The 21,544-nt window shown below is 62.2% G+C and overlaps 3 protein-coding genes across 6 annotated transcripts in view; 2 read left to right on the top strand and 1 right to left on the bottom strand.

Annotated features, from left to right (window-relative positions):
* Window positions 1–115: 115 nt before the first annotated feature.
* On the top strand, window positions 116–8,041 carry FSTL3 (follistatin like 3). The gene is made up of 4 exons (XM_014516830.2): window positions 116–479; window positions 4,330–4,545; window positions 7,106–7,333; window positions 7,883–8,041. Exons 1-4 carry the CDS (start codon window positions 131–133, stop codon window positions 7,933–7,935), a joined length of 846 nt encoding a protein of 281 aa, XP_014372316.1. The 5' UTR covers window positions 116–130; the 3' UTR covers window positions 7,936–8,041.
* A 5,535-nt stretch (window positions 8,042–13,576) lies between these two features.
* Window positions 13,577–15,391, bottom strand: PRSS57 (serine protease 57). Its single transcript, XM_006017567.3, has 4 exons — window positions 15,286–15,391; window positions 14,935–15,079; window positions 14,141–14,401; window positions 13,577–13,784 (listed from the first exon to the last, which is right to left on the bottom strand). The coding sequence occupies exons 1-4, from the start codon at window positions 15,378–15,380 to the stop codon at window positions 13,632–13,634; spliced, it is 654 nt and encodes a 217-aa protein (XP_006017629.2). The 5' UTR covers window positions 15,381–15,391; the 3' UTR covers window positions 13,577–13,631.
* A 5,133-nt stretch (window positions 15,392–20,524) lies between these two features.
* PALM (paralemmin) overlaps window positions 20,525–21,544 on the top strand; it is a 33,372-nt gene continuing 32,352 nt past the window's right edge. For all 4 annotated transcript variants that reach the window (XM_025196434.1, XM_025196432.1, XM_025196433.1 and 1 more), the window contains exon 1: window positions 20,525–20,753. In XM_025196434.1, coding sequence (XP_025052219.1) covers window positions 20,749–20,753 — 5 coding nt within the window. In that variant the 5' untranslated portion in view covers window positions 20,525–20,748. The remainder of the gene's footprint in view (window positions 20,754–21,544) is intronic.

The following is a 21,544-nucleotide window of genomic DNA, read 5'->3' as shown; positions in this document are numbered from 1 at the left end:
GCGTGGGGGGGGGGGGGTGTCTCTCTTAAATGCTGTAGTTTGCAGACAACTGGGCACTTGCAAACCCAGGCTATACGCTTGAAAGAGCCCCGTTGCCCAAGCTGGGGCAGCTTGCAGGATCCATGCCTTTATGCAAAGCCCTGCACACAGGGCAGCGTCAGGGGTGCACAGGGCGGCATGTGTCCAAAGACCTTGTTTTAGTTTTGCATTGGCTTCCTGGCGCTTAACCCTTGCTGCGTCTCAAAGCCGCCGGCTCCTGAGCCCGGTTCTCACGTCCTGCTTCCTCCACACAGAGGGGATCTGCTGGCTGCAGCAGGGGAGGGAAGCCAAATGCACCATGATCCTCCGGACGGGCGTGACCTGGGAGGAGTGCTGCAGCAATGGCAACGTGGACGTGGCCTGGTCCAACTACACCTACCCGGGCAACAAGATCAGCCTCCTGGGCTTCCTGGGACTTGTGACCTGCCATCCGTGCAAAGGTACAGGCGCCAGCTGATAGGATGCATGGACCCGGTGGCACTGATCCCAGCAAGGGCCTGTAATGCCCCCAGACCCTGGCATCATGTGCTTGCTCGATGCCTATTTGCATTAGCCCGGTATCATAGACTCATGGGCTGAAAGGGGTCACATCTCGTCCAAACCCCTGCCTAAGGCAGGATCAGCCCTCTCCAGCCATCCCAGACAAATCCATCATCTAACCTCTTACTAAAGCTGTTGTTAAACCTGACACTACACAAGACGTCACACCCGAACCTGACACAGGTGAAGTAGGGGGACCGCGGTGGGCAACGTCCTGCTGCTGTAAAAGGTTGTTAATAGAGGCTTAAAAGATCGCAGACAGAGACTAGAGCCCCGCTGCAGAGGAAGGCAAAAATCCCCTCAGTCCATACCAGTCTGACCCAGGGGTAAAACTCCTTCCTGACCCCAATGCAGCGATCGGTCTGACCCTGAGTGGAGGGACAAGACCCTCTAGCCAGGAATCTCCGGCTTGAAGTCCCAGCAAGGCAGAGGTTAGGGAGAATAGACATCTCTCAAAAGACATCGAAGTCCCAGCAGGAGCACTGGCACAGCCCAATCCCCATCCCCAGCCTGGGCAGCAGCCAACACCCCCATCGGCTATGTCTCTACCACCCCACTGCCCGAGTCCAGCGATTAGGCAGAGTACATTGGAGGGGGTTGCAGAGTGATGAGACAGGCACAGAGCAGGGAGGGGGATTTGGGCAGGGATGGTCCCCAGGTGGCATGGAGCAGCTGAAGCAGGACCGGGTGGGGGGGGGACCAGGACCCCATGTGCTGCTCAGAGCCTCTGCAGCCTCTGGGCCCCAAGCAGCTCCTGGGCTTGGAGGTTTGGGTTCAGATTTGACCGTGGCAGGTTCTCGGGAGAGGTTGGCCTGGCCGGGCAGGAATCCCTGTGCGAGACGTCTACCATCCTAGGAGACCTGGACCGTGCCAGGCAGCATGGGTGCAGAAGGGAGTCTGAAATGATCCGTATTACACAGCGCAGCTGTCTCAGAGCTTGTCGCGGACGGATCTGGGGGTTTGGGGTTTCTTCCCAGCCCCGTCTCAGTCCCCACCCCGGATCCTAGAGCGACTGGAGTGGGATCGGCAGGGCAGAGGGATCGAGGCGACTGCAGTCACATTGGCTGCTTCCCCTCTAGTAGCAAGGGCAAGACCCCAAGAGGGGAAAGGGGCTGAGTCGGCCTCCTGCCCTCTGGATATTGCACCAAGGAAGGGAACAGGCCCTAACACAAATTAACATGGCTTTGGAGCTCCCTGGAGCTGCCCGCGGGGACCAACATACACCTGCTCCAAAGGGCTTCTCCCCCTCCCCGTGCCCTCCAGCCCTTGCCATGCAGTGCCAGCCCTGTATGGGGGAGAGAAAGTTCATCCCTGGCTTCCCCCTGCCCACTGGAGACATAGGGCATGACTCTTGGCCAGACGGCCCACGGCCGGAGAGGGCACGGAGCCAGTGAGTGCCCGGGGCCTGTTCCCGGGTAGTCCTTCCCTCCAGAGGTTCCCTCCAGGGGGATTTTCCCCTCCCCTTTCCTCTTTCAACATCTCCACGGCTTTTTAATTTTTATTTTTTGCAAAAGTGTCTTTATATAACGGGCGCCTTCCCAGAGCGGAGAGGCTCCAGCTGTGTGTGCTGAGCCGTCCAGATGTGGCGGAGGGAGCCAGCCGCTCAGGTCCTCCCACCACGCTTGCGTGGCCATGTGAGGACAGGCCCAAGGACCTGCTGACCCGGTAGGAAGGGTACGGGCTTGGAGGGTCAAGCCGTAGGAAACAGGAGCCAATTCACAGACCGCCAGGCTCCCTGCGCTGCCCTTCAGCTCCAGCCCAGACCCCGCAGTCTCCCGGGCTCTAACGCAGCCTTGAAAAGCTTCCCGGAAGGGCAGAGGAGTCAAAACAACGCAACAGCTTGGAGGGGAGGAGTGGGGTGGGAGCCAATCCTACCCTCCTGACTTCAGAGCCCTAATAGAGACCAGGCCGGGCTGGAGGATTAGGAGCTGGAGCCTGGTCCTGATCCCCAGAGCACCGGCATAGCTTGGTGCCGAGTAGTGAGCAGCAACGGGGAAGAGACAAGGGAAAGCAGCAGAGGCCTGGGAACTCAGTGCCATGCAGGATCAGGCCTCGGGGCCGTTCTTGCTAGGACAGGCGTGATGGCAGGGATCGGAAGTACTGAGCCAGGCTCGGAGGCAGATCAGCGCCCAGAGGCTACGGGAGGAAAGAGGGCTGGCTGCAGGCTGATGAAAGACTTGGGTGCGCGGCCGGAGCCTGATGCCGCAAGAGAAGCCAACGTCTCCCGCTTGGAGCCGTGAACAACCCAGCTGCCTATGGCCAAACTGGCCCAAATGGCCTAGGCTCCTGCCATGGGGCAGGGACTGGAGCACAGATCAGCTGAGGGCTCAGGACCAGCCCAGCCTTGGCCACGGCATCAGCTGGTTCCCATCAAAGATCTGCTGGACCTTTGCATGGTGCCCTGCGTCCAGCTGTCTCCAGTGGGGTGGGGGGGGTCTCAGAGTGGGGATCAGGACCAACCTAAAGCCAGAGGGGGAACAACCGCCCCCCTCCACCCCATTCAGGCAGTGCTAGTGCCATGTACTCCCCGGGCCCCTGGGGCGTGAGCCAGAGGCCTTGGCAAAGAGCAGCAGAGATGACCTCTCTTGTGCTCTGGTTCCTGCTGGGAAGAGGTTACTCCAGGCTATGACGGGCCTCAGCTACGGGCATGACGCATGCTGCTCCACTCCACAGCCAGGTCAAAGCCCTGGGGCTTGGGGAGACGAGCGGGGACACGTGCCTCCAGTTCCTGCGGGACACGTGCCGAGGCCACGAGTCAGCGGTGCAATGAATGGGGTGCGGGCAGAGCCCCCCTAGGCTTGCCTCTTCCCCCTGCCTGCAAGCAAGCCCTGGCACAGACCCTTCTGGGACCATCCCGCCTGGTGCCTGGGGCACGGGGATGCCCCACGCCCCCCCAGAACAGATCCAGGAACCCACCACGCCAGCCCCAGCTCCAGCTGTGATACAGATGCTTCCGCATCCCCTCCGGGATCAGACAGGGTCAGCGGTTGGTCTTCTGCCAGGGGGTTTCTCTCCCACCCAGTGGCCCCCATCTCCCAAGCCCTCCCACGGTGGTAGCCAGCCCGCGACCCGCGCCAGGCTTGGTTCCCAGCCCAGCCGGGTTCCCAGCGCTCTCCCCCGCTCGGGGGAAATTCCACCGCCCGTCACGCACGCACACCCGCTCAAGGGGCCCTTTGAACCCAGACAGACGCCTGCCGGGGTGCGACCCCACGCGACAATGCCGCTGTCTGTCTCTGCCTCCCCCCGCCCCGGCCCCCCCGGGCGGCCCAGACGGGGTCTCCGCGAGCTCCGGCCCCAAGTCACGGAGTCCTGCTGCAGAACAGGCCCCGGCATTGTCTGACGGAGGGGACGTGTTGATCGCAAAGGCCAGGCGGGTGGGAGGGTCCCGGGCGCTGGCTGCTGAGGATTTTCCATTGCATGAGAAGGAAAGGAAGCCCGCTGGCCTTTGGAGGATGGGGCCAGCTGTGCGGCTGGTGCAGTTGGCAGCCTCAAGCAGGATGGGCCTCAGGGGACATGGTTTGCACAGGGGACATCATTTGCACCTTGGTGCGCTGTGCTGGGCGGTGTCTGGGAGGTCAGCCGGGGTTGCCCTCAGTGCTGTGACTGCCCGGCAGAGACGGACCAGCGTGGCCCCTATAGCCAGATCCGTCCTGGCCCAGCGGGCCAGCCTCCAGCTTGGTTGGTGGGGGCCATCACGAGCTGCCTGGAGGAGCCTTGCTAGCATGGGAGTGACCCCTCTCTCGTCCCCAGAGTCCTGCGAGGGGGTGGTGTGTGGTCCCGACAAGGTCTGCAAGATGAAGCACGGCCGCCCCCAGTGCACCTGCGCCCCCGACTGCTCCCGCCTGCCCAGGAAGCTGCAGGTGTGCGGCTCCGACGGCTACACCTACCGGGACGAGTGCGAGCTGCTGACGGCCAAGTGCAGAGACCACCCTGACCTGGAAGTGATGTACCAGGGAAAATGCAAAAGTACGTGGGGCGCCCGGGCTCTCCCAACACACCCTTTTTGTGGCACCCTCCAAGCTCTGGGGCACGGTGCCTTCCCCGATCGGGGCATGTGAGTCCGTGCCGGCGCCTGGCGCCCGGCTCCTCTCATGCTGGGAATTCCCTGCTTGCCTACCGAGCAGCCAACCCCTTCCACCGGGGCAGCTATATATGCACTAGATATGCCCACTAGTGCAATCCCTGGTGCCCAGACCTGGGGGTCCCTGAGCTGTGAGCAAGCCAGGAGGAGAGCCGGAGAGAAGCAGCAGGCCTGTAGGTCTCTGGCAGCCTCCGTGGACCTCCCAAGTGGCTGGTAAAAGCCAGACGCGTGTGACACTGAGCAGCCTGCTGGTACTCCTCTGTGTGCAAAGCGTGTTCCCGCTGGGCTTGCTTTGTCCAGCATAGATCAAGGTGACAGGCTCTAACCCCAAGGCTTTCAGCCCTCAGTGGAGTAACTGCTGAAATGATGCCCTCGTGGCTTCTCTCTTGCTCTCCTGGCAGCAGCATCACAATTACAGGAGTGCGAGTGCAGATAAGCTGAGGATTGAGCTTGGGGTGGGAGTGTGCAGAGCCTCCCAGATCAGGGGAGCAGGTCCCCAGCTGGTGCGAGTGGCTGCAGTTGGGAGCACTGATCATGTATACCAGCTGTGCTCCATCAGACGCGGCTCCAGAGACAGGGGAGGAGGGGAGGGATGAAGAAGGAAGAAAGTTGCCTGTTAAGTTCAGATTTCTGCTGGAGAAAGACAAAGAGACAAGGTTGGGGGGGAGCTCCCTGGGCTCCTGCTGTCTGCTCTCATCGGGGAACCGGCCTCAGGGGTGCTACGCTGCAAGCTGGGGGTTGAGGACTAAAGGACAAACCCAGATGGGTTTCTGGGTGTCGGGTGAGTTCCCCCAGGCTGAGATGGGCTGGCAGGCTGCGGGCTTCTTTCAACTCAAAGCATCCCAGAGAGATCTGGATACTGAGATATGGCTGTACTATCCATCCTGGAGATGCAGCCAGCTCTGGGGTGAGGCGAGGCGGGTCTTCACCAGAGCACGGCAACATATCTCTTTGGACACCATTGGGCATTGCATAGGGTATAGTATTGACCCCAGACAGCCTGCAATGCCTAGGACATAAGCTCAAGCCTCCTTTGCCCCGTGCCTTTTCCATTCGGATGGCAGCAAAGCAAGGCAAAAACATCCGTGTCCTCAAAAAATGACAGGAGTGGCGGTGAGGTCACGGGGCATCAGGCCGCAGGCTGACCGAAGCCATGGAGGGGTCTTTAAGCATCTCTGAACTCTGTATTTACCAGCATAGGATGCGCAGAATGGATGGGACGTCTGCTATTTTATAGTACGGTAGCAGCTTCGGATACTTGCCAGTGTCCGGTGGGTCTTACGTACCCCCTGGCTTGAAGAATAACAGCTCGTGAAAGGTCACTTAGAAGCAGCATTTAAAAAAAAAAAAAAGCAGACCAGCAAAACACGGCACCCCTGCCAAGAGCTGTCAGCGGCATTAGGCTTCGCTTTGCCAGCCCCCGTGTCTGACATTCCTGCCTGTCAGGGCCCCCTCCGGAGTCCAATCCGGGGGCAGAAATCTGAGCTGGGAATTTGTGCGCGGAGCCACCTCCCCACCCAGCGCACAAAGGAGCTGGAGTTTGTAAACCCCAGCAGAAGACTGTTTATAACAACCCGGCAGCGATGACGCACGCCTGCCGTGCCCCTGTCTGCCTGTGCGAATACGGAGGCTGCGGGCGGGTTGTCCGTGCAGAAATTCACCCTGGCTATGTGTGTCGGCCGGGCCAGCAGCCCCGTGACCCGTCAAGGAAGAGCCCAGCCCTCTGCCTTCATCTGGAGGTGCAGCTCCAGCTTGGCTTGGTCCGCGCCTTGCACTTGCTGATTAAACCTGGTGGGGATTGCATGGCTTGGGTCAAGGGACCGGAGCATTGCAATGGCAGTGGCAGGGCATGGGAGTGCTCCATGCACCTCCGGCTGCTGTAGCTCTGGGCGCCTTCAGGGCCAAGCCGAGCTCAGGTCTGGCTGGCCGCTTTCCCTGCTCTCCAAATCCTTACGCAGCACAGCTGATGCCCCCGGATCCCAATGTAGTGCCCTCCTCTGTCTCAAGCTGGAGGCCTGGCATTGCCGTGCTGATGCCTTCCCATCCCAGCCTGCATATTGGAGCTCCCAGCTGCTTTCAGGGCACCTGCCCTCAGCTGTGCTGGGTAACAGCGTTTCCTAAGAGGGTCCTGGAGTCTAACCAGGGGAGCTCTGGAGTCTAAAAGGGTTGAGAAACACCGATCTGACCCCCATCCTAGTCCTCTGCCTGCTGCAGGCAAAGAGAGGCAGTAGCAATATAGGCTGTGTCCTGGGTTGCGTGGGGGAAAGGAAGAGGGGAAGCAGTTTATTCCTAGGGTGTTGGTTACTCCGGTGTAGAGCTGGCTCTCCCAGCTTCACCCTGAGAGCAGAGGTTGGCCCAGGCTGCCCCTCTGGATGTGCCAGCGGCTCCGTCACCTCCCGAGGACGGACCTCCCGGGTGATCGGCTGCCTCTGATTGCTCCTGCAGAGTCCTGCTCCAGCGTGGTGTGTCCCGGGACCCACACCTGCGTGGTGGACCAGACGGGCAGCGCCCACTGCGTGATGTGCCGGGCGGCCCCCTGCCCCGAGCCCACCAGCCTGGACCGCGCGCTGTGCGGCAACAACAACGTCACCTACCCGTCCGCCTGCCACCTGCGGCGGGCGACCTGCTTCCTGGGCAGATCCATCGGCGTCCGCCACTACGGAAGCTGCTTGGGTGAGTCGCCCGTCTCTGCCGGGACGGGTGGGGTCCTGGCTGGGGGGTCAATTCGTAGTGGGTCCTTCCATGGCACCTGGCCTTGCATTGAGATACAGCGGAGCCAGCACTGTCGGGGGTCATAAATGGTTCCCAGTCTCTTTGCTCCTCTCATTTTAGTGCTGGCCCAGCACAATTTCTGCTTCTCGCTGAGCCTGGGGAGGTGGGGATGTCATGCCAGAGCAATGGGCCTGTTCCCACCAGAGCTCGGGTGCCATCACAGCAGCATTTCCAGGCCCGCTCTTCATGCTAGCGGCGAAGGGTTGGCATCAAACCAGCATCTCCCATGAGCCTGGGGGATACGGGAGCTCAGCCGCTGTATAAAACGGGAGCGTCATGGCCTGGGGGAAAACCAGCCCCAGCATGGGTGGTGGTGACTTGTGGCTCCTCTTCTGCCCCATGGTATACCAGTGACCCCCAGGGCTGTCCCCAGTCCCTGGAGCCACCCGTGCCCACAGCATGGCTCGGTGCTTCCCAGCATCTTACTCTCTTCTCTGGCTCCATTTCCAGCTGTGCCTAAATACTCCCCGGATGAGGACGATGCTGAAGAAAACTACGTGTGAAACCTTCCTTGTGCGCCGAGAGGCTGAACCCGGGAGCTAGGGGCATTATGTGTATATTGTACGAACCATATACCCGATATTTATTAAGATAAAAGATCCTTATTTATAGCTGTTTATGTTATGCCGATGCGCGCCCCCAGCTCTCAGTGGCTCCGTTCCTGCCATCGGGGTGTCAAGGTGGGAGGGCATGGGGTGGGGGGGTCTCCCCATCGGTGCTGAGGCAGCTCGGACCTCGGCGTAAGTTAGAGCAGCCTCAGGGTTGCTTTAATTTATGCTCTGCTCCCCATGGAGAGCAGAGAGGAGCGGCCAGGTGGGCCCAGTCTGGTCCCATCGGTCCTCTTTGCTGGGGACTTGGAGCAGGATGGGGGCATTTCTACGCTTGCTGCCACCACCAGTCGGGCCCACGCTGTACATTCGCCCCTAGATGACAGACCTGGGCTTATTTATTCACTTGTCTTCCCTCTTAGTGCCATGTCCGCAGACACTTCCTGCCTGCAGCTCAGTGCGTGGGGGGACGTGCAGTGCTCCCCTCCCCTTGGAGCAGGTGGCTGATGGGAGGGAGGGTGACCCACGTTTCCGAGCCTTGCTGGAGCTGGGTTTGCAAGCAGAGAGTATAAAACGGGGAGGGGACCCAGCTTCGCGCGCTGTCCAGGCCTCTGCATTGTGCAGGGTGGGTGCAACCAGGCACACTGGCTTGGGTGGTCAGCTAGGCAAGGAGCCTGGGAGCCGTGGGGCTAAATACAGGAGCCTTTGTTGCTTGAGCTGAGATCCCCCTCTAGGCTGCAGCAGGCTCATCGCTGCTGTGGATGTCCCACCGCCCGGCTGGGGCGGGGGGTGACAGAGCCCCATGCTGAGCGCATTGCACCATCTCCTCCATCTGACTTCGGAGCCTGGGGTCCATGGTGCGTGGATCAGGGGATTAGTTCAGGCCTCTTTTTTGGCAGCGACTGTCCGTGGACACAGCTGGTCCGCACCACTGTGGCTGCCGATGCTTGTCCAGAGCACGGTGACCAAAGTCAGGGTGGCACTTTTGCCCTGGTGGGCAGGGAGCGGGGCATCAAACCGCTGGGCTCCCTTGGCTGGTAGCTAGTGGCGTGCTTCACACGAGCTCCGACTCTGCGCTCTCTCAAAGCCCATCACACCCCCTCCGGCACATGACACCTAGAAGGGGCTTGGCCCGGGCTCTGCCGTCACTCCATGTTGCTCCAAACACCTCCTTGCCAGGGGCTAGAAAGCCGCAGCAGCCCCTGGCTAGGCTGCAAAGCCAATCCACTCCCAGACCGTATTCCCCACGTACCACCCTTGCCCCGCTCCGGCTGCCGAGCGCTGCATGCATCAACCCCAGGAACAAGGGAGTTGGGAGGGTTGCCCCAGGCACCGGCGGGCAAGGCTTATCTCCCGGGCCATGCCACTGCCAGGGCTTCCCCGGCCCTGCTTTTGGGGCAGGGCCCCTTCTCTCCTGCACAGCGGGGCCTTGCCCTCCTCATCGCTGAGCACCGCGTGGACCTCCCAGCTGTTCGAACCGGACACTGGCCCCACAGCTTCTTGCTACACCTGCCTCCCCCCCTTCCCTGTATTTATTTTGTACTTCCCCTGCGCCGCTGTGTACATAGCGCGTCATCTCCGACACCGTGCAATCCGGGAACTTTTGCCTTTATATAAATAGGATATATATATAAATATATATATATATATATATATTAAAAATCCCCTATTTTCTGTTTTTGTATGGTTGTGTCCCCTTCGGTTAGAACCGCGCAGCGTAACATGGGCCTCTCCCATCCCAGACTGGTAGAGGCATTTTATGGCTATGGTACATTTTGGGTTATCATTAAAAAAAAAAAAGAATAAAACGAGTCAAGCATCTTCGTTTTCCTTCCGGTCGAGTCTAACGGGCTGGAGGCGGCCGCAGAGGCCTAGAGCCGGAGTCCCGGAGGGGCTCGACGGATCTGACCTCCTACCTAGCCTGGGCTGGAGATTTTCAACCGGTAATTCCTGGCAATTTGTGGTTGCGCTGGAGGGTATCTTTTAGAAAGAGACCTTCAATCTTGGCTGCAGGACTCCAGCCGGGCAGAGACACAGAGCTTTCCGTGGCTGGCCTCTCCCCAAAATGTCGCCCCCCGCCGTTTGCTTCTGGTTTGAAGGACGGCCCCGGGGACGAGAGGCAGAGAGCGACCCGCAGACTCGTCCGCCCACCTCCTTAATGACCTTGGCTTCTCCCTTGGCTTCTCCCCCGGGGATTGCCAGCCAAGCGGGTCAAGGGGCAGGAGGCAGGGCTCTTTGTGGGCTCTTGCCCTCTGGGACGTTGGCTGAAACCCACTGAACTGCCTGAGGATAACGTCAGATGGGAATGTCTGTGCCGTGCTCGGACCAAACCTACGGGCCCGTGCCACCCCGTGGGTCCCATCACGTGCAGTCCCTCTGGCGTAGCGGGCCACGGAGATCAAAGGCAGCTGTCCCTCCGGCGGTGCATGGTTCCCTCTCCTGAGCGGGGCTGCGGCTGCTTTGGAGGAAGAAGAGCCGCCCCATGAGGAGCAATTCGGGAGCCACGTGTTGCCACCAAGCTCCCGGCTGTCGAAGCCGTGACCGGGGCAGAGATTAGGTTAAAACAACAGCCCAGAACATGGGTGGGAGGAGCGGGGCAGCAAGGCAAAGCCCCAGACACTTTGCAAAGGCAGCCGTCTGTCTGCAGCTGCTGCCGGCTGGGTCAGAGGCTGCGTGCGTGTTTGTGTAGGTGGATACGAGTGCTCGCGTGCGCCGGTCCTCGCTCATGGCAAAGCCCCGTGGCATCATGTCAGGGCACGACGGACGCGAGGCCCAAAGCAACCCAGGGACTTCTGGAGTGGCTTCTGGAGTGGCCTGTCGAGCAGGGGACAGACCCACAGCCAGAGAGGCGACCCCCTGGAGCCCTGAAGTCTTGCCCGTGTGTTGGCTCCCCGCAAGGTACACTCAGCCCCGGGCAGCCGGTCCCACAGCTCAGCACCGCTCTGGCCAAGATCTGGGGCTGCTAAAGGGGCCGCTGGCAAACTGGGTGGGAAGGATCCAGCCCTGCTCCCCTGCCAGCTTCTTGCGATTGCCGTCTGAGCTGCTGGCACCCTCCACGGAGAGCTGGGAACCAAACCCAGGTGTCCTGCCCCTCCATCCATATTAACGTGCCCCTTGCCGTGCGCACGCGCTGGCCAACCTGGCCTGGACGGATCCAGCTGGCCAGGGAGCACCTGCCTGATGCCTCCGCAACGGTGCCCTGTGCAGCTCCGCAGGCAAGACCTGCCGTCTGCCTCCCCCCGACCCCATCCCAGCCTGGAAGCCTGCTCTAAACGGGGTCACAAACATCAGCACTCCCCCCTGAAGCCCCTGGCGGCCTGGACGGCACCCCTCCCGGCTAACTGGTGAAGCCGGTTGCTGCCTTAGCGCCTGCAGGTTTTGTGCCTGGGAGGCTGCAGCAAAGCAGCCGGTTGCAGTTTGCAGGGGGGGTTTCCACCCCAGCCAAGCCCCCTCTCCGTGCAGCAACAGCAGCCTCCGCCATGGGGGTTGGTATTTCACAAAGCAACAGCTGCCATTAATTGAGACCCGATGCGTATCCGCCCCCCCTGCACCACCACCCTCTGCAAAATCCCAGCCCCCCCACCAAGGCCCGGAGCCCGTTGGATGCTACACAGAGGGGCTGTGCCATGCAGCCCGCCGGGTTTACCCACGGCCATGCACTGATCTGATGGAAAGGGGCTGGGTTCAGCCTTGCCATGGCTAGAAATGCCCCCTCCCAGGACAGCCCCTGGATTCAGGCTCCAGCCAACACTGCAGTGTTGCAGCCGGCTGGGCAGTGCACTGGGCCCTCCACGGCTCTGGCTGGGCTGTGGGGCTGGCAGGTGCCCGTGAGGGGGGTAGATGGGTCCATCCCAGTGGTGCTGTCTGGACTGGGACATCCCCTCCCAAGGGTGGGAGCTGGGGGCTAGAATGAGACTTGGCGGGTCTGGGCCGTGTGGGTTTATACGGGGGAAACTGAGCCACAGTAAGGCAAGAAGAGTGATACCCAAAGGTCTCCCTGCACTCAGCGCCGTGCCCCTCTGAAGTGAGCCCCAAGCCCCTCCGTGTCCTGGACCCGCTGCTGCCCCTGGAGCCGCGAGAGGGGCTATGTATGAGCTGCGAGGTGCCAGGCTGCCGTGCAGCCCAGACATGGCAGGACGTAGAGGGCTAGGTTAGGATCCACATGCACGCGCCTGTGAAGACAGGGTGGCCGAGCAGGAGGGAGGGAGCAATATCCCCCACATCCCTGCCCCTGCCCCAGTCCCAGCAGGGGACTCGCCGCCGATCTGCAGTGGGGCCCTTCATTGCACCAGGGCGGCCAGTGACCTCACTGGGATCGAGAGCCAAACTGCAGCTGGATCCCACATGGTCTCGTCCCTGCCAGCCGGGACCATCGGGCGGCTGCTGGCGTCCCCCAGCTACACATCTGACTGGGGGGGGGATTGCGGATTCCCTGCCGCCTCCCCAAGGCACTGCTGTGTCCCCTTCTCAGCCTCTCCAAGGGCCAGGGGGAAGGAAGGGGACTAGTTTGTCCTCGGCTGGAATGCAGCTGCCTCTGGGGTGGAACGCTGGCTGCGGCAGAACAGCCCAAGGGAAACCTGTCCAGAGGCTTGGGCCCAGGTGTGAAGGAGAAAGCAATAGAAAGGGCAGTGGGGAGGCTGGGCAGAAAGGGGGAGGGAGGCAGGGTAGTGGGCAGGGAAGGGTTAAGGAGGGCCTGTGGGCTGCAGGTGCCCTGCCCTGCCGCACCTGGTTAAAAGGAGGCACCTGGAGGGGCTGGAGCTGCTGCCAGAGCCCAGGGGCCGGAGCAGAGCGGAGCAGAGGGGGTGGCTGATCCTGGGCAGGTAGGTCTGGGGCACCCCATTTTTCCACTGCTGGAGCCTGCGCATGGCATCTGCACCTGCTGGTCCTGGTTAGTGGGGTGGACTCCGGTGGGCCTTGAGCGGACAGGGGATGGGAATGGGGAGCATGAGGCTGGACCCCCCCCTGGCTTCCCTGGTAGGGGGCTGGAGGGCAGCTCTGGCTGCCACAGGTGGGCAGGGGGAGTATAGGCAGTGCCTCCATCCCCTTCCACCCCATGGGGCCCTGGCCCAAGGTCCCTGGAAGTCCCACGGGGCCTTCCCTTGAGTCCCTTCCCTGGCAGGCAGGAGAACGGCAGGGCCCCAAGGATACCAGCCTACTGCTGCAGCATCTGCACCGTCCAGGCTGCCCCAGGAGCTCTGCCACGGCAGAGGGGAGCAATGACTAGGACGGTGCAACGTCCAGGGGGAGACGCACTTTATTTTTATGCCCTGCTCCTGGGGAAAGGGCTGGTGTCCTGCCAGGCAGCTGCTGGAGGCAGGGGCGATCCCAGCCCCGCTGGCCTAGAAAGTGGCCTTGTGCTGCCTCCCGGCGGCCACGCGGTGCAGCACAAGGGGATGCAAAGAATCCAGAGGGGGAAACTGAGGCACAGCACAAGGACGTGATTTGCTATGGACCTGTTGTCGGTGAGCTTGGGAAAGCACCCTGGCATCCTGATGCAGCCCCCCACCCCCTTCCCCTGCCTCCCAAACCGCTAACCCTGGTGATCCCAATGCAATCCACCTCTGCCAGTCTCCCCCTTCCACAGTCCACGCTCCTGACCCATGCTGCTTGGGGGGTGCGGGGGTCTCCGGAGCCCAGCAAGGGCTGGGGCACTAATTGCTCTTGATGACCTGATGGAGCCAGTGGATGTAGAGGGAGACGCGTGTGTAGATGTCGGGGAAGCGGCGGTCCCCGCACTTCTGCCCGGAGAAGGACACGACGCCGCAGACCCTGGCCCCGCAGACCAGAGGGCCCCCCGAGTCACCCTGCAAAGCCAGAAAGAGCAGAGGGGGAGGCTCGTGGGGCATCACAAGCAGGAGGGAAGGCGCAGGGCCCTACTGCCGTGTTAGATGGAGGATTCCTCACAGACCTCTGCGTCCAGGTCCTCCTCCTTCTCCCAGCCAGCATTAACCAGGTGACAGACACTGGGCACCGTTACGGGGAAGTTCGCAGCCTCGGGGGTTTGAGCTTGGGTTGGATGGCCCTGCCAGCTGGGAGGGCAGCTGCTTGTTTCTGGCACCAGACTGCAATCTCATGCCAGCCTCATAACCCACCCTGGAGCAGTGGGCTTCCCTCCCAGCAGTGCCGCCTTGCGGGGGGAGGGGGTAGCAGTGGCACTCACAGAGCAAACCCCCTGGAAGGTGGCGGTGGGGGCAGCAGTGCAGAGCATCTCGGCCGTGACGTGCCCCTTCCAGCGGGCGTTGCACTCCGTGCGGTTGAAGACGGTGATCCGGGTCTCCATGAGCTCGACGGGGGACGTGCCAAAGTTGGAGACGTCGCCCCAGCCCGTGACCCGGCAGGCAACCCCGGGGCGGAGGTCGGAGTTGGGCAGGGGCAGGCGGATCAGCTTCACAAACTGGTTCAGGGTGGCCGACTGGTTCAGCTGGGACATGGGGGATCCCGTTGCTGTCCGTCGCCCTCGAGCAAAGACACCCTAGCCTGCTCCTGTCCCAACCCTGCATATCTTGGGCTTGATTTTCCTTCCCCCCCCCCCCCCCCACTTCAGGGCCTTTTACCCCCAGGAGACTCCCTGCCCCATGCAGGCCTTGCTCTGTGCAGCTGCCCCTGCCCTCCAGTGCTCCGGGGCAGAACGGCCTCTCCATCCATTACCGGGCATTTAAAGCTGCCTCCAGTAACTGGTGGCTTTGGAGGCAGCAGCTCCTGGGGGACTTCTGCAGGGCAAGTGGGGGAGAAGAGGCAGTGATGGACCCATATTGGATCAGCTGAGACTACCTCCTTGGAAAGGGGGTGGAAAAGTGGGTGCAAATTCCCCCCCAGCCCAATCTGGCTGCATCGGGGCTGGGCAATTCCTCAAGGCTGCGGCACCATCTAGCGTCCAGCTCGGTTATTTGCCTGCCCGGAAGAGCCCAGCTGCCCGGGGGTGCGGGGTCCCCGCGGGGCAAGCAGCCGCCTCACCTTGAGCAGGCGGATGTCGTTGCACACGGTGCGGGAGTTGTAGTGGGGGTGCGGGATGGACTCCACGATGCTGAAGACCTGCTGGGCCGCCTCGGGGCGCTGCAGGTGGTGGGCGCCCAGCACCACGCGCGCCGAGGGGTTGCGCCTGGAAGGCAAGTGTGGGGGCTCAGCGTTGGTGCCGGCTTGGGGCAGGGAGAGAGGACTGGCACTTGGGGGCTGAGCCCCCCCACCCTTGCCTGCCGGGCAGGGATTTGCCCCCATGGCCCTGGATGGTGCTAGTGGGGGTCCCAGGCAGGGGCTGGGCTAGGGCTGGGGGAAGAAGGGGAGCTCAGGACGGGGAGGGCACCATACCTGGGAATAACGCAGTGTGCAGCCGTCATCACCCACTTGGGCAACAGCAGGCAGCCGCCGCAGACATGCTGCCCGTCTATCTGGATGGAGGCCATGTAGGGCCGGGAGTGTGGCTTCGCTGCCTTCCCCCCGATTATCCAGCTCCCCTGGGCACCTGGGCCGACAAAAAGCTGCTGGGAGACCAGCCACTGCTTCCCCATCCCTGCCAGGCTGGGCTGTATGTGAGGGCGCTGAAGGAGCCAGCAGCTCGGAGCTGGGCACCTGGGAACCTGGTGTTGGTGCCCTCACAAATACCAAGGTCCCAAGGGCTGGGGGTTTTCCCCCGGGTTCAGATCATCCCGTACACATGTGAATGCACGTCTGCTGCCTCCAGCAGGCACTGGACCCAATCCGGCTGCCATCTGGGCTCTGTGGGACCACAAGCATCAATCCTCCAAGCAGAGCCCAGGGCATTCATGCCCCGCTTGGCTTGCAGCCGAGCTGGGATCAAGCTGCACGGCTCCTTGCCGCAGTTTTTGCTCCCGAGGGCACCATGTCACTCAGGCGAAATGGAAGCTGCAGCAACCAGCCGGAGCTCCCGTGCATCTCCGCTTGCCCCTGGCCGGCCTGCAAAGCACAGCCCGGGAGCAACCTTCCCCCTGCCTGACCCCAGCTTGGGCCCAGAAGCATGAGCATGGGTCACCCCATGAGCCCATTTCCTTGAGCCCTCACTTAATTCTCCGTGGCTGATGGACTCTTGTCCTGTTGGGAGAGCAGAACCTGTTGGCAGACCCTGCTGTGATTTTTTTTTTTTTTTTTTTCCCTGGAAGATGCTCCCAAAGCCTGAAAGGCAACAGCCCCTGGGAAAGCGTCCCGGCTCCGCTCCTTTCTAGCTGCCCCCAAGCTACTGGTTCTGCCCGGCTGCAGCGACGTGGCACGTCTTGTTCTGTTTGGGGATCCGGGGGGGGGGAGTTTTTGCCACTGGAGATGGTCTAGTGGAAGGAGAAGCAGTGCCCAACCCTGGGCGGTGCCATGGTGCTGGATGCTGTCCTAGTGCATCTGATCCTGGCTCCTGCCAGAGATGCGCTCCAGCATGCACCGAGCGGGGACTGAGACTTGGAGAGCAGCCAAGCAGGAGAATGGGGGGTGGGAAAGACTGAGCAGAAGGCACTCCTGGCTCCCAGGCCTGTGTGTGGACAGCGAGGCATCGATGCAATGCCACGAAGAGGAAAGGTTTAGGTAATAGATGGGGGGGTAATGAAAGGGGACAATGCCCACTGCTTGGGGGCAGAGGGGTGTTTCCCTCGCAGCATGGGGCACTGGCCCTGCTTCCTGGGTGCCCGTGGCTGAGCTCTGAGTGGGGGAGCCAGGACCCAGTTCCCAGCCCCACGTGCAGGCCAGACCCCCTCAGAGCATGGGGGTGCTGGCTCCAGCTCCGGACCCACCTCCCCGCTCGGAGACACGAAGTGACATTCCCCCGTCCCTCTGCAGCCTCGGTGGCAGAGCACCTGGCTCTAGCATGTGGCAGCCCAGCACCACCCCACCCATCCTCCTGCCCCCCATGCCCCCTGCCTAGCACCGATGGCCCTTTACCTGCCGGTGCCAGGGTCAGGGTCAGGAGCAGGGCTGGGCTGCCCAGAGCCAAGAGGAGCAGGCTGGCGCTTGCCATGCTGCGGAGCTGAGCGGGTGGGTCCGTGCTGCCCCAATAAATACCCCTGCGAGGCATGTTGCAATGCTGTGGTCACAACCCCCATCTCCCCGTGCCCCGCAGGCCTGGCGGAGCAGGGCTGAAGGGGCCCCTGCCGTCCCTCCCCTTCAGTTGGCTTGTGCAATGCCCGGGGCGGGGGGCAGGGGGCTCAGATCCATGTGGAGGGGGTCTGGGGAGGGCACTGCGTCACGGCCCAGCCATCAGGGCACCATGCTAACACCCTGTCTTGTCTACCTGGTGAATTGTGGTACCCTCCCCCAGGCTCTGCCACTGCCTGGAACATCACCCCTGAGCTAATTAGCGTGGGCTAATTGGCCTCGTCATCCTAATTGTGCAGAGAGGCTTCTGGCTTCGGGTGACGGGGGGGTGAGTCAAGGTGGGGGACACGTGTGCTGCCCACGGGACAACCGCCCTGAGACGTGTCTGGCTCTGAATGGCCACAAGAAGCAGCAGGAGGGGGATTTGAATCCAGAGTAAGAACAGCCAAATTGCGGGGTCGGGGATCTTAATCCAGATCACCTCCCCTTGTAGACAAGCCTCTGGGCAGCTCCTGTGCTTCAAAGTCGCCTCCTTGCTTATTTAGAAATAGCTGCCCCATGAGATGCCCCGTGCAGGGACACGGCCCCGCGGCGCAAGGTGACAGGCACGCGGGTCGCTTGGAAGTGCGCAGCCGCCCAGGCCGCCGTGGGCCGAGGGGGAGGCAGCAGATGGGACGTGGGTGCCCGAGGGGGAGAGGAGGCCGGCTGGGCCTGGCTGCTGTCCTGACGCCAGTGCTGGAAGGATCCTTCCGGTTAGGGGCTGAGAACCAGGCGGTCGGTCCCCTCTCTCCGATCCATCGAGTTCGGGACCCAGTGGGTTTTGCTTGTATGCCTGGCAGACAAGGGCCGGGGGTTGAATCTGTGACCCAGGCTCAGCTGGGGCTGTGAGCTTAGCAATTTTGGGATGGATTTTTTGGCTTGTCCCTTTATAGATGCAGAAGCTGTGTGGAGTTGGGGGGGTGTCGCGGACAGGTTTGAGTCACAGGATTTGCCCCTTTTGTGCTTTCACACCTGCCCAAATACCCCAGGCGTCTGGTCCAGCCTAGGGCCTTGCTGCGTTCACCATAGGATTTCCCAACCTCGCCGGTGGCTCTTTACTGCTCCATCACCTGTTTCCTGTGTCCGTTTGCTGGAGGAAACAGTTGTTTGAGCAACACCCGCTGCTTTTTTTCGTTGTTTTTAACTCCTCTGGCACCCAAAAAAGTCTCCCCCCTTTTCCCTCCCCTCCAGCCCCCAGTTCTGGTGCACCCGGGAGAGGGCAGCGGCCGGGCCCTGCCCCCCGACCTTCCCATTGACAGGTCTGGGAGCTGGCTGCTGATGGCCTGGGGAAGGTGCATCCCCTGGGGAGCGGCAGGGTAGAATGGGATCTCTTTTAGTAGACCAGCTAAATAGTTGGAAAACAATTGTTCTTTGCAAGCTTTCAGGGCATGAACATGACCGGTCCTCTGCAGAGTGGGATGAAGGGCTGAGCTGGGTGTGGATGGGGGGTGACACCGCTCTGGATGCCCAGCCTTCTGCTATGGGCTAGGATGGGGCTTCAGGGCTGGGACTCCCATTGCTTTCCCAGCCGTGAAGCTTTCCCAACAGAGACGGGGGCCTCGGGAGTCTCTGCTGCCTCTGTGATGCTCAAGGGAGACCCAGCAAAGGGGACAGCCCGGAAGGAGCGAGGAGGAGAGGAAAGGGAGTGATGCGGGGAGCAAAGGGCCCTGCTGAGACCCCAGGTGAGACCCCAGGTCCCCCAAGCCCGCCAGCCAGGCCGTGCCCACGGCTGATGCATGCTGTATGCGGCTGTGGCCCCCCTGGCTCTTCCCACCCAGCCTCTGCTGCAACGCCCAGGCCCATGGGGGCGCAGGAGCAGGATGCCCTGATCAGGCGGGTGGTTTAGGGTGGGCAAACTGGCAAGCCACAGACCCACGCTCCTGTCCTCTTCCAGCTCTTTGTGCGAGTAGTGCCAACGGATCCCGGCTGCCGCAACAGTCGCCAGCCTCCTGGCCCCCTGCACCCGCTCCTGTAGCAATTGTGCCTTTGGTCGGGGAGCCGTCTGTGGGCTTTACTGGCTCTGCGGGGGCTGGAGGGAGCATATCCCAGGCCATCGCTGCCATGTGCTCTGCCCCGCACAGCCCACGGGGCTGGGCTGTACCCAGGCTCCTGCCCTGAGCTGGCTCGTGGGAGCAAGGCTCTAGTGCCCAAATCCAGGTCAGGTGGGGATACCCAGCCCTGCTAAGAGAGGCCTTGGTGGGGAAGGGGTTAAGTGGGCAACCTCCCATGCGGGGTTGCAAGCCTTAGGGCACAGAGATCAGAGCCGAGGGAAACTGAGGCAGAGAGAGGGGGCAGGGTTGTACCTCCAGCAGGGCCAGGGAGAGACCCCAGGAGTCCTGGCTGCTCTAGCCACTAGGCCAGATGCTTCCTGCACCCTTGCAGGTTGGTGGGGGGAGTCCTGGGCTGTTATGGGCTCTCGTAGCTTGGTTTCTCCGGCTCTGACATGGATTCTTGGGCATTATTGGCACCTAAAGACCCAGCTGGGATCCAGGTGCCTGGGAGCTTCCCTCTTCAGGGAAACTGAGGCACGGAGCAGCCTGAGTGTGTTACTCACTGAGTCGATCAGTCAGGGTTGTTGCCCCTCCAAGGCTTTCTGCCTGGTGAGATGGATGGTGGGGGGGTCTGCCCATGTGCCCACCCACCTTCTCCCATCTGCCAGGGCAGCCTTCCTCACCAACAGCCATACGTCCATGTGGGACACAAACACGTGCAGCCTCTGGGCTTCCCTCTCCTTTCTCCACCCCAGAAGCAGCTGCATTTAGGGCACGGCGCAGCCATGACACCACTCGCTGGGGGCCCTGCTCTTTCTCTCCCCCCAGGTCCGGCTGCATTTGGGGCATCGTGCTTCCGTAGCACAGCTCGCCGGGTCCGTGCCCTTTCTCCCCCCACCCCAGAGGCAGCTGCATTCCCCGTGCGCCACTGCAGGTTGCAAGCTCATAGAAATTGGAGAGATTTCTAGGGACTTGCAGAGGTCGCACCTAGTCCAGCTCCCTTCTGGAAGCAGGATCGCCCCTCTCCAAACCGTCCCGTACGAATGCTGCTCTATCGCACCCCAGCGCGAGGCTGTTTGTGGTCCTGGGAGCTCCGCGCTCGACCCAGGAGCCCTGCCAAGACGCTGAAAAATGAGGCCATCCCCGTGGATCGCTGTGGTGCAGCCCCATGCTCGCCAGGGCTAGGAGAGGAGGCTCAGTCCAGGCCGGGCTGCAGGCAGGGAAGTGGAGGTGTGCCAACTCGGAGCATGGATCCTATTAGACCTGCCGGCCCTGCCTGGGTGCAAGGGGGCAAGGCGCCAGGTCCGTAGGAAAGCCTGCGAAGAGATGCAGGTCCAGGGCCTGGACAAGCCTCTCCGGAGGCTGCTTTGGGGGGCCTGTGGGCTGGGTGGCAGTGGCAGGCAATGCCCAGCAGACGGTGCTGTTAGGATGCTGGAGACTGGGAAGAGGAGGAAAAAAATAAAGCTCCCTTCCCATCCCCAGCTCAGCAATCCCGAGCCAGCCGCACGCCGGACAATAACCCAGCCGGGGATGCGGAGACACCCGCCACGGCTGCTCTGCCCGTGAGCCCAGACCGCGAGAGCAGGGGGCACCGGCTGGGTGGGGGCTGCTAGCCCCCGGCTTCCTTCCCCCCCCCCACCCAGTCGCTTCGCCTGGATCCTTGCGAGCCGGAGCGTGAGCCAGCAAGGGGGCTGAGGAGGCTGGGAAAATGGAGTAAGTACCAGATCCTTTTTCCAACCCGCAACCCTCCTGCCCCAGCCCCACGCGTGTGCCGGGCGCCGGGGCCGTGCATCCATCCATGCCCTCTCCAGCATAGCATCCTGCCTCCCCCCACCCCAGCCGGCGTCACCCCCCAAGCAAGGATGCCCAGGGCTGGCGACGCTGCTCCGCCGGACCTGGCTTGCACCTGCAGGCCCAACCCTGCCTTGTCTGGGAAGGTGACTGCTTGACGCGGGGGCTGGAGACGCTGGCTGTGCCGGGGGGCACGGCGGCATCCTCCCTTCTAGCTGCGGGCGCCGGGGTCCTGTATTACCTGTTGTCACCGGCTGGCGTGACCATGGGGGGGACAAGTGGGGAGGGGTGCAGAGCCCCCCACCCACCACGGTGCCCTCGCCCGTGCCGTGACTCAGGTTCCAGCCCGCTGCACAGGCCCCGCACGGCGATGCCGACATGATTGGTGTGTGCGTGTTGCAGCCAGGCCTGGAGAGCCCTGCTGAGGATCGGGCCCGGAGCAGGGCGCCAGGGGGCTGGCAGGGAGGACGGGGAAGGGGCAAAGGGGCTGGGCTGAGGTGGGGTGGGGGGGCACACGGCTGTCTGCAAGGGGTGAGCACATGGTGCCTTCCGCTTCCCCTGCCCCTTGGAGCCAGCTTTGGGCATGATCTCTGGGAGGGGCGGGCAGGTTTGCCACAGCTCAGTGCACTCCAGGTAGCTGGCTGCGGGGAAGGTGGGTGCAGGGGGCCAGGCTGGGCTGGCTCCGCTTTCCCGGTGGCACCTTCCCTTCGCTG

Source organism: Alligator sinensis, unplaced genomic scaffold, assembly GCF_000455745.1.
Source record: "Alligator sinensis unplaced genomic scaffold, ASM45574v1 scaffold1295_1, whole genome shotgun sequence".
Taxonomy (NCBI): Eukaryota; Metazoa; Chordata; order Crocodylia; family Alligatoridae; genus Alligator; species Alligator sinensis.
The sequence above is the reverse complement of the archived record's forward strand: the minus strand, read 5'-3'. Positions and strand labels throughout refer to the sequence as shown.

What these genes read in the sequence shown, in the direction of transcription:
- PRSS57 (XM_006017567.3), bottom strand. Translation starts at nt 15,380, where the DNA reads ATGGCCTCCATCCAGATAGACGGGCAGCATGTCTGCGGCGGCTGCCTG. An exon ending in GCACACTGCGTTATTCCCAG is followed by an intron (nt 15,080 to 15,285) that starts GTATGGTGCCCT and finishes CTTGCCTTCCAG; the next exon opens with GCGCAACCCCTCGGCGCGCG. An exon ending in CCTTCCAGGGGGTTTGCTCT is followed by an intron (nt 13,785 to 14,140) that starts GTGAGTGCCACT and finishes CTGGCTTTGCAG; the next exon opens with GGTGACTCGGGGGGCCCTCT.
- FSTL3 (XM_014516830.2), top strand. Translation starts at nt 131, where the DNA reads ATGCAAAGCCCTGCACACAGGGCAGCGTCAGGGGTGCACAGGGCGGCA. An exon ending in GTACCAGGGAAAATGCAAAA is followed by an intron (nt 4,546 to 7,105) that starts GTACGTGGGGCG and finishes TTGCTCCTGCAG; the next exon opens with AGTCCTGCTCCAGCGTGGTG. An exon ending in CCACTACGGAAGCTGCTTGG is followed by an intron (nt 7,334 to 7,882) that starts GTGAGTCGCCCG and finishes CTCCATTTCCAG; the next exon opens with CTGTGCCTAAATACTCCCCG.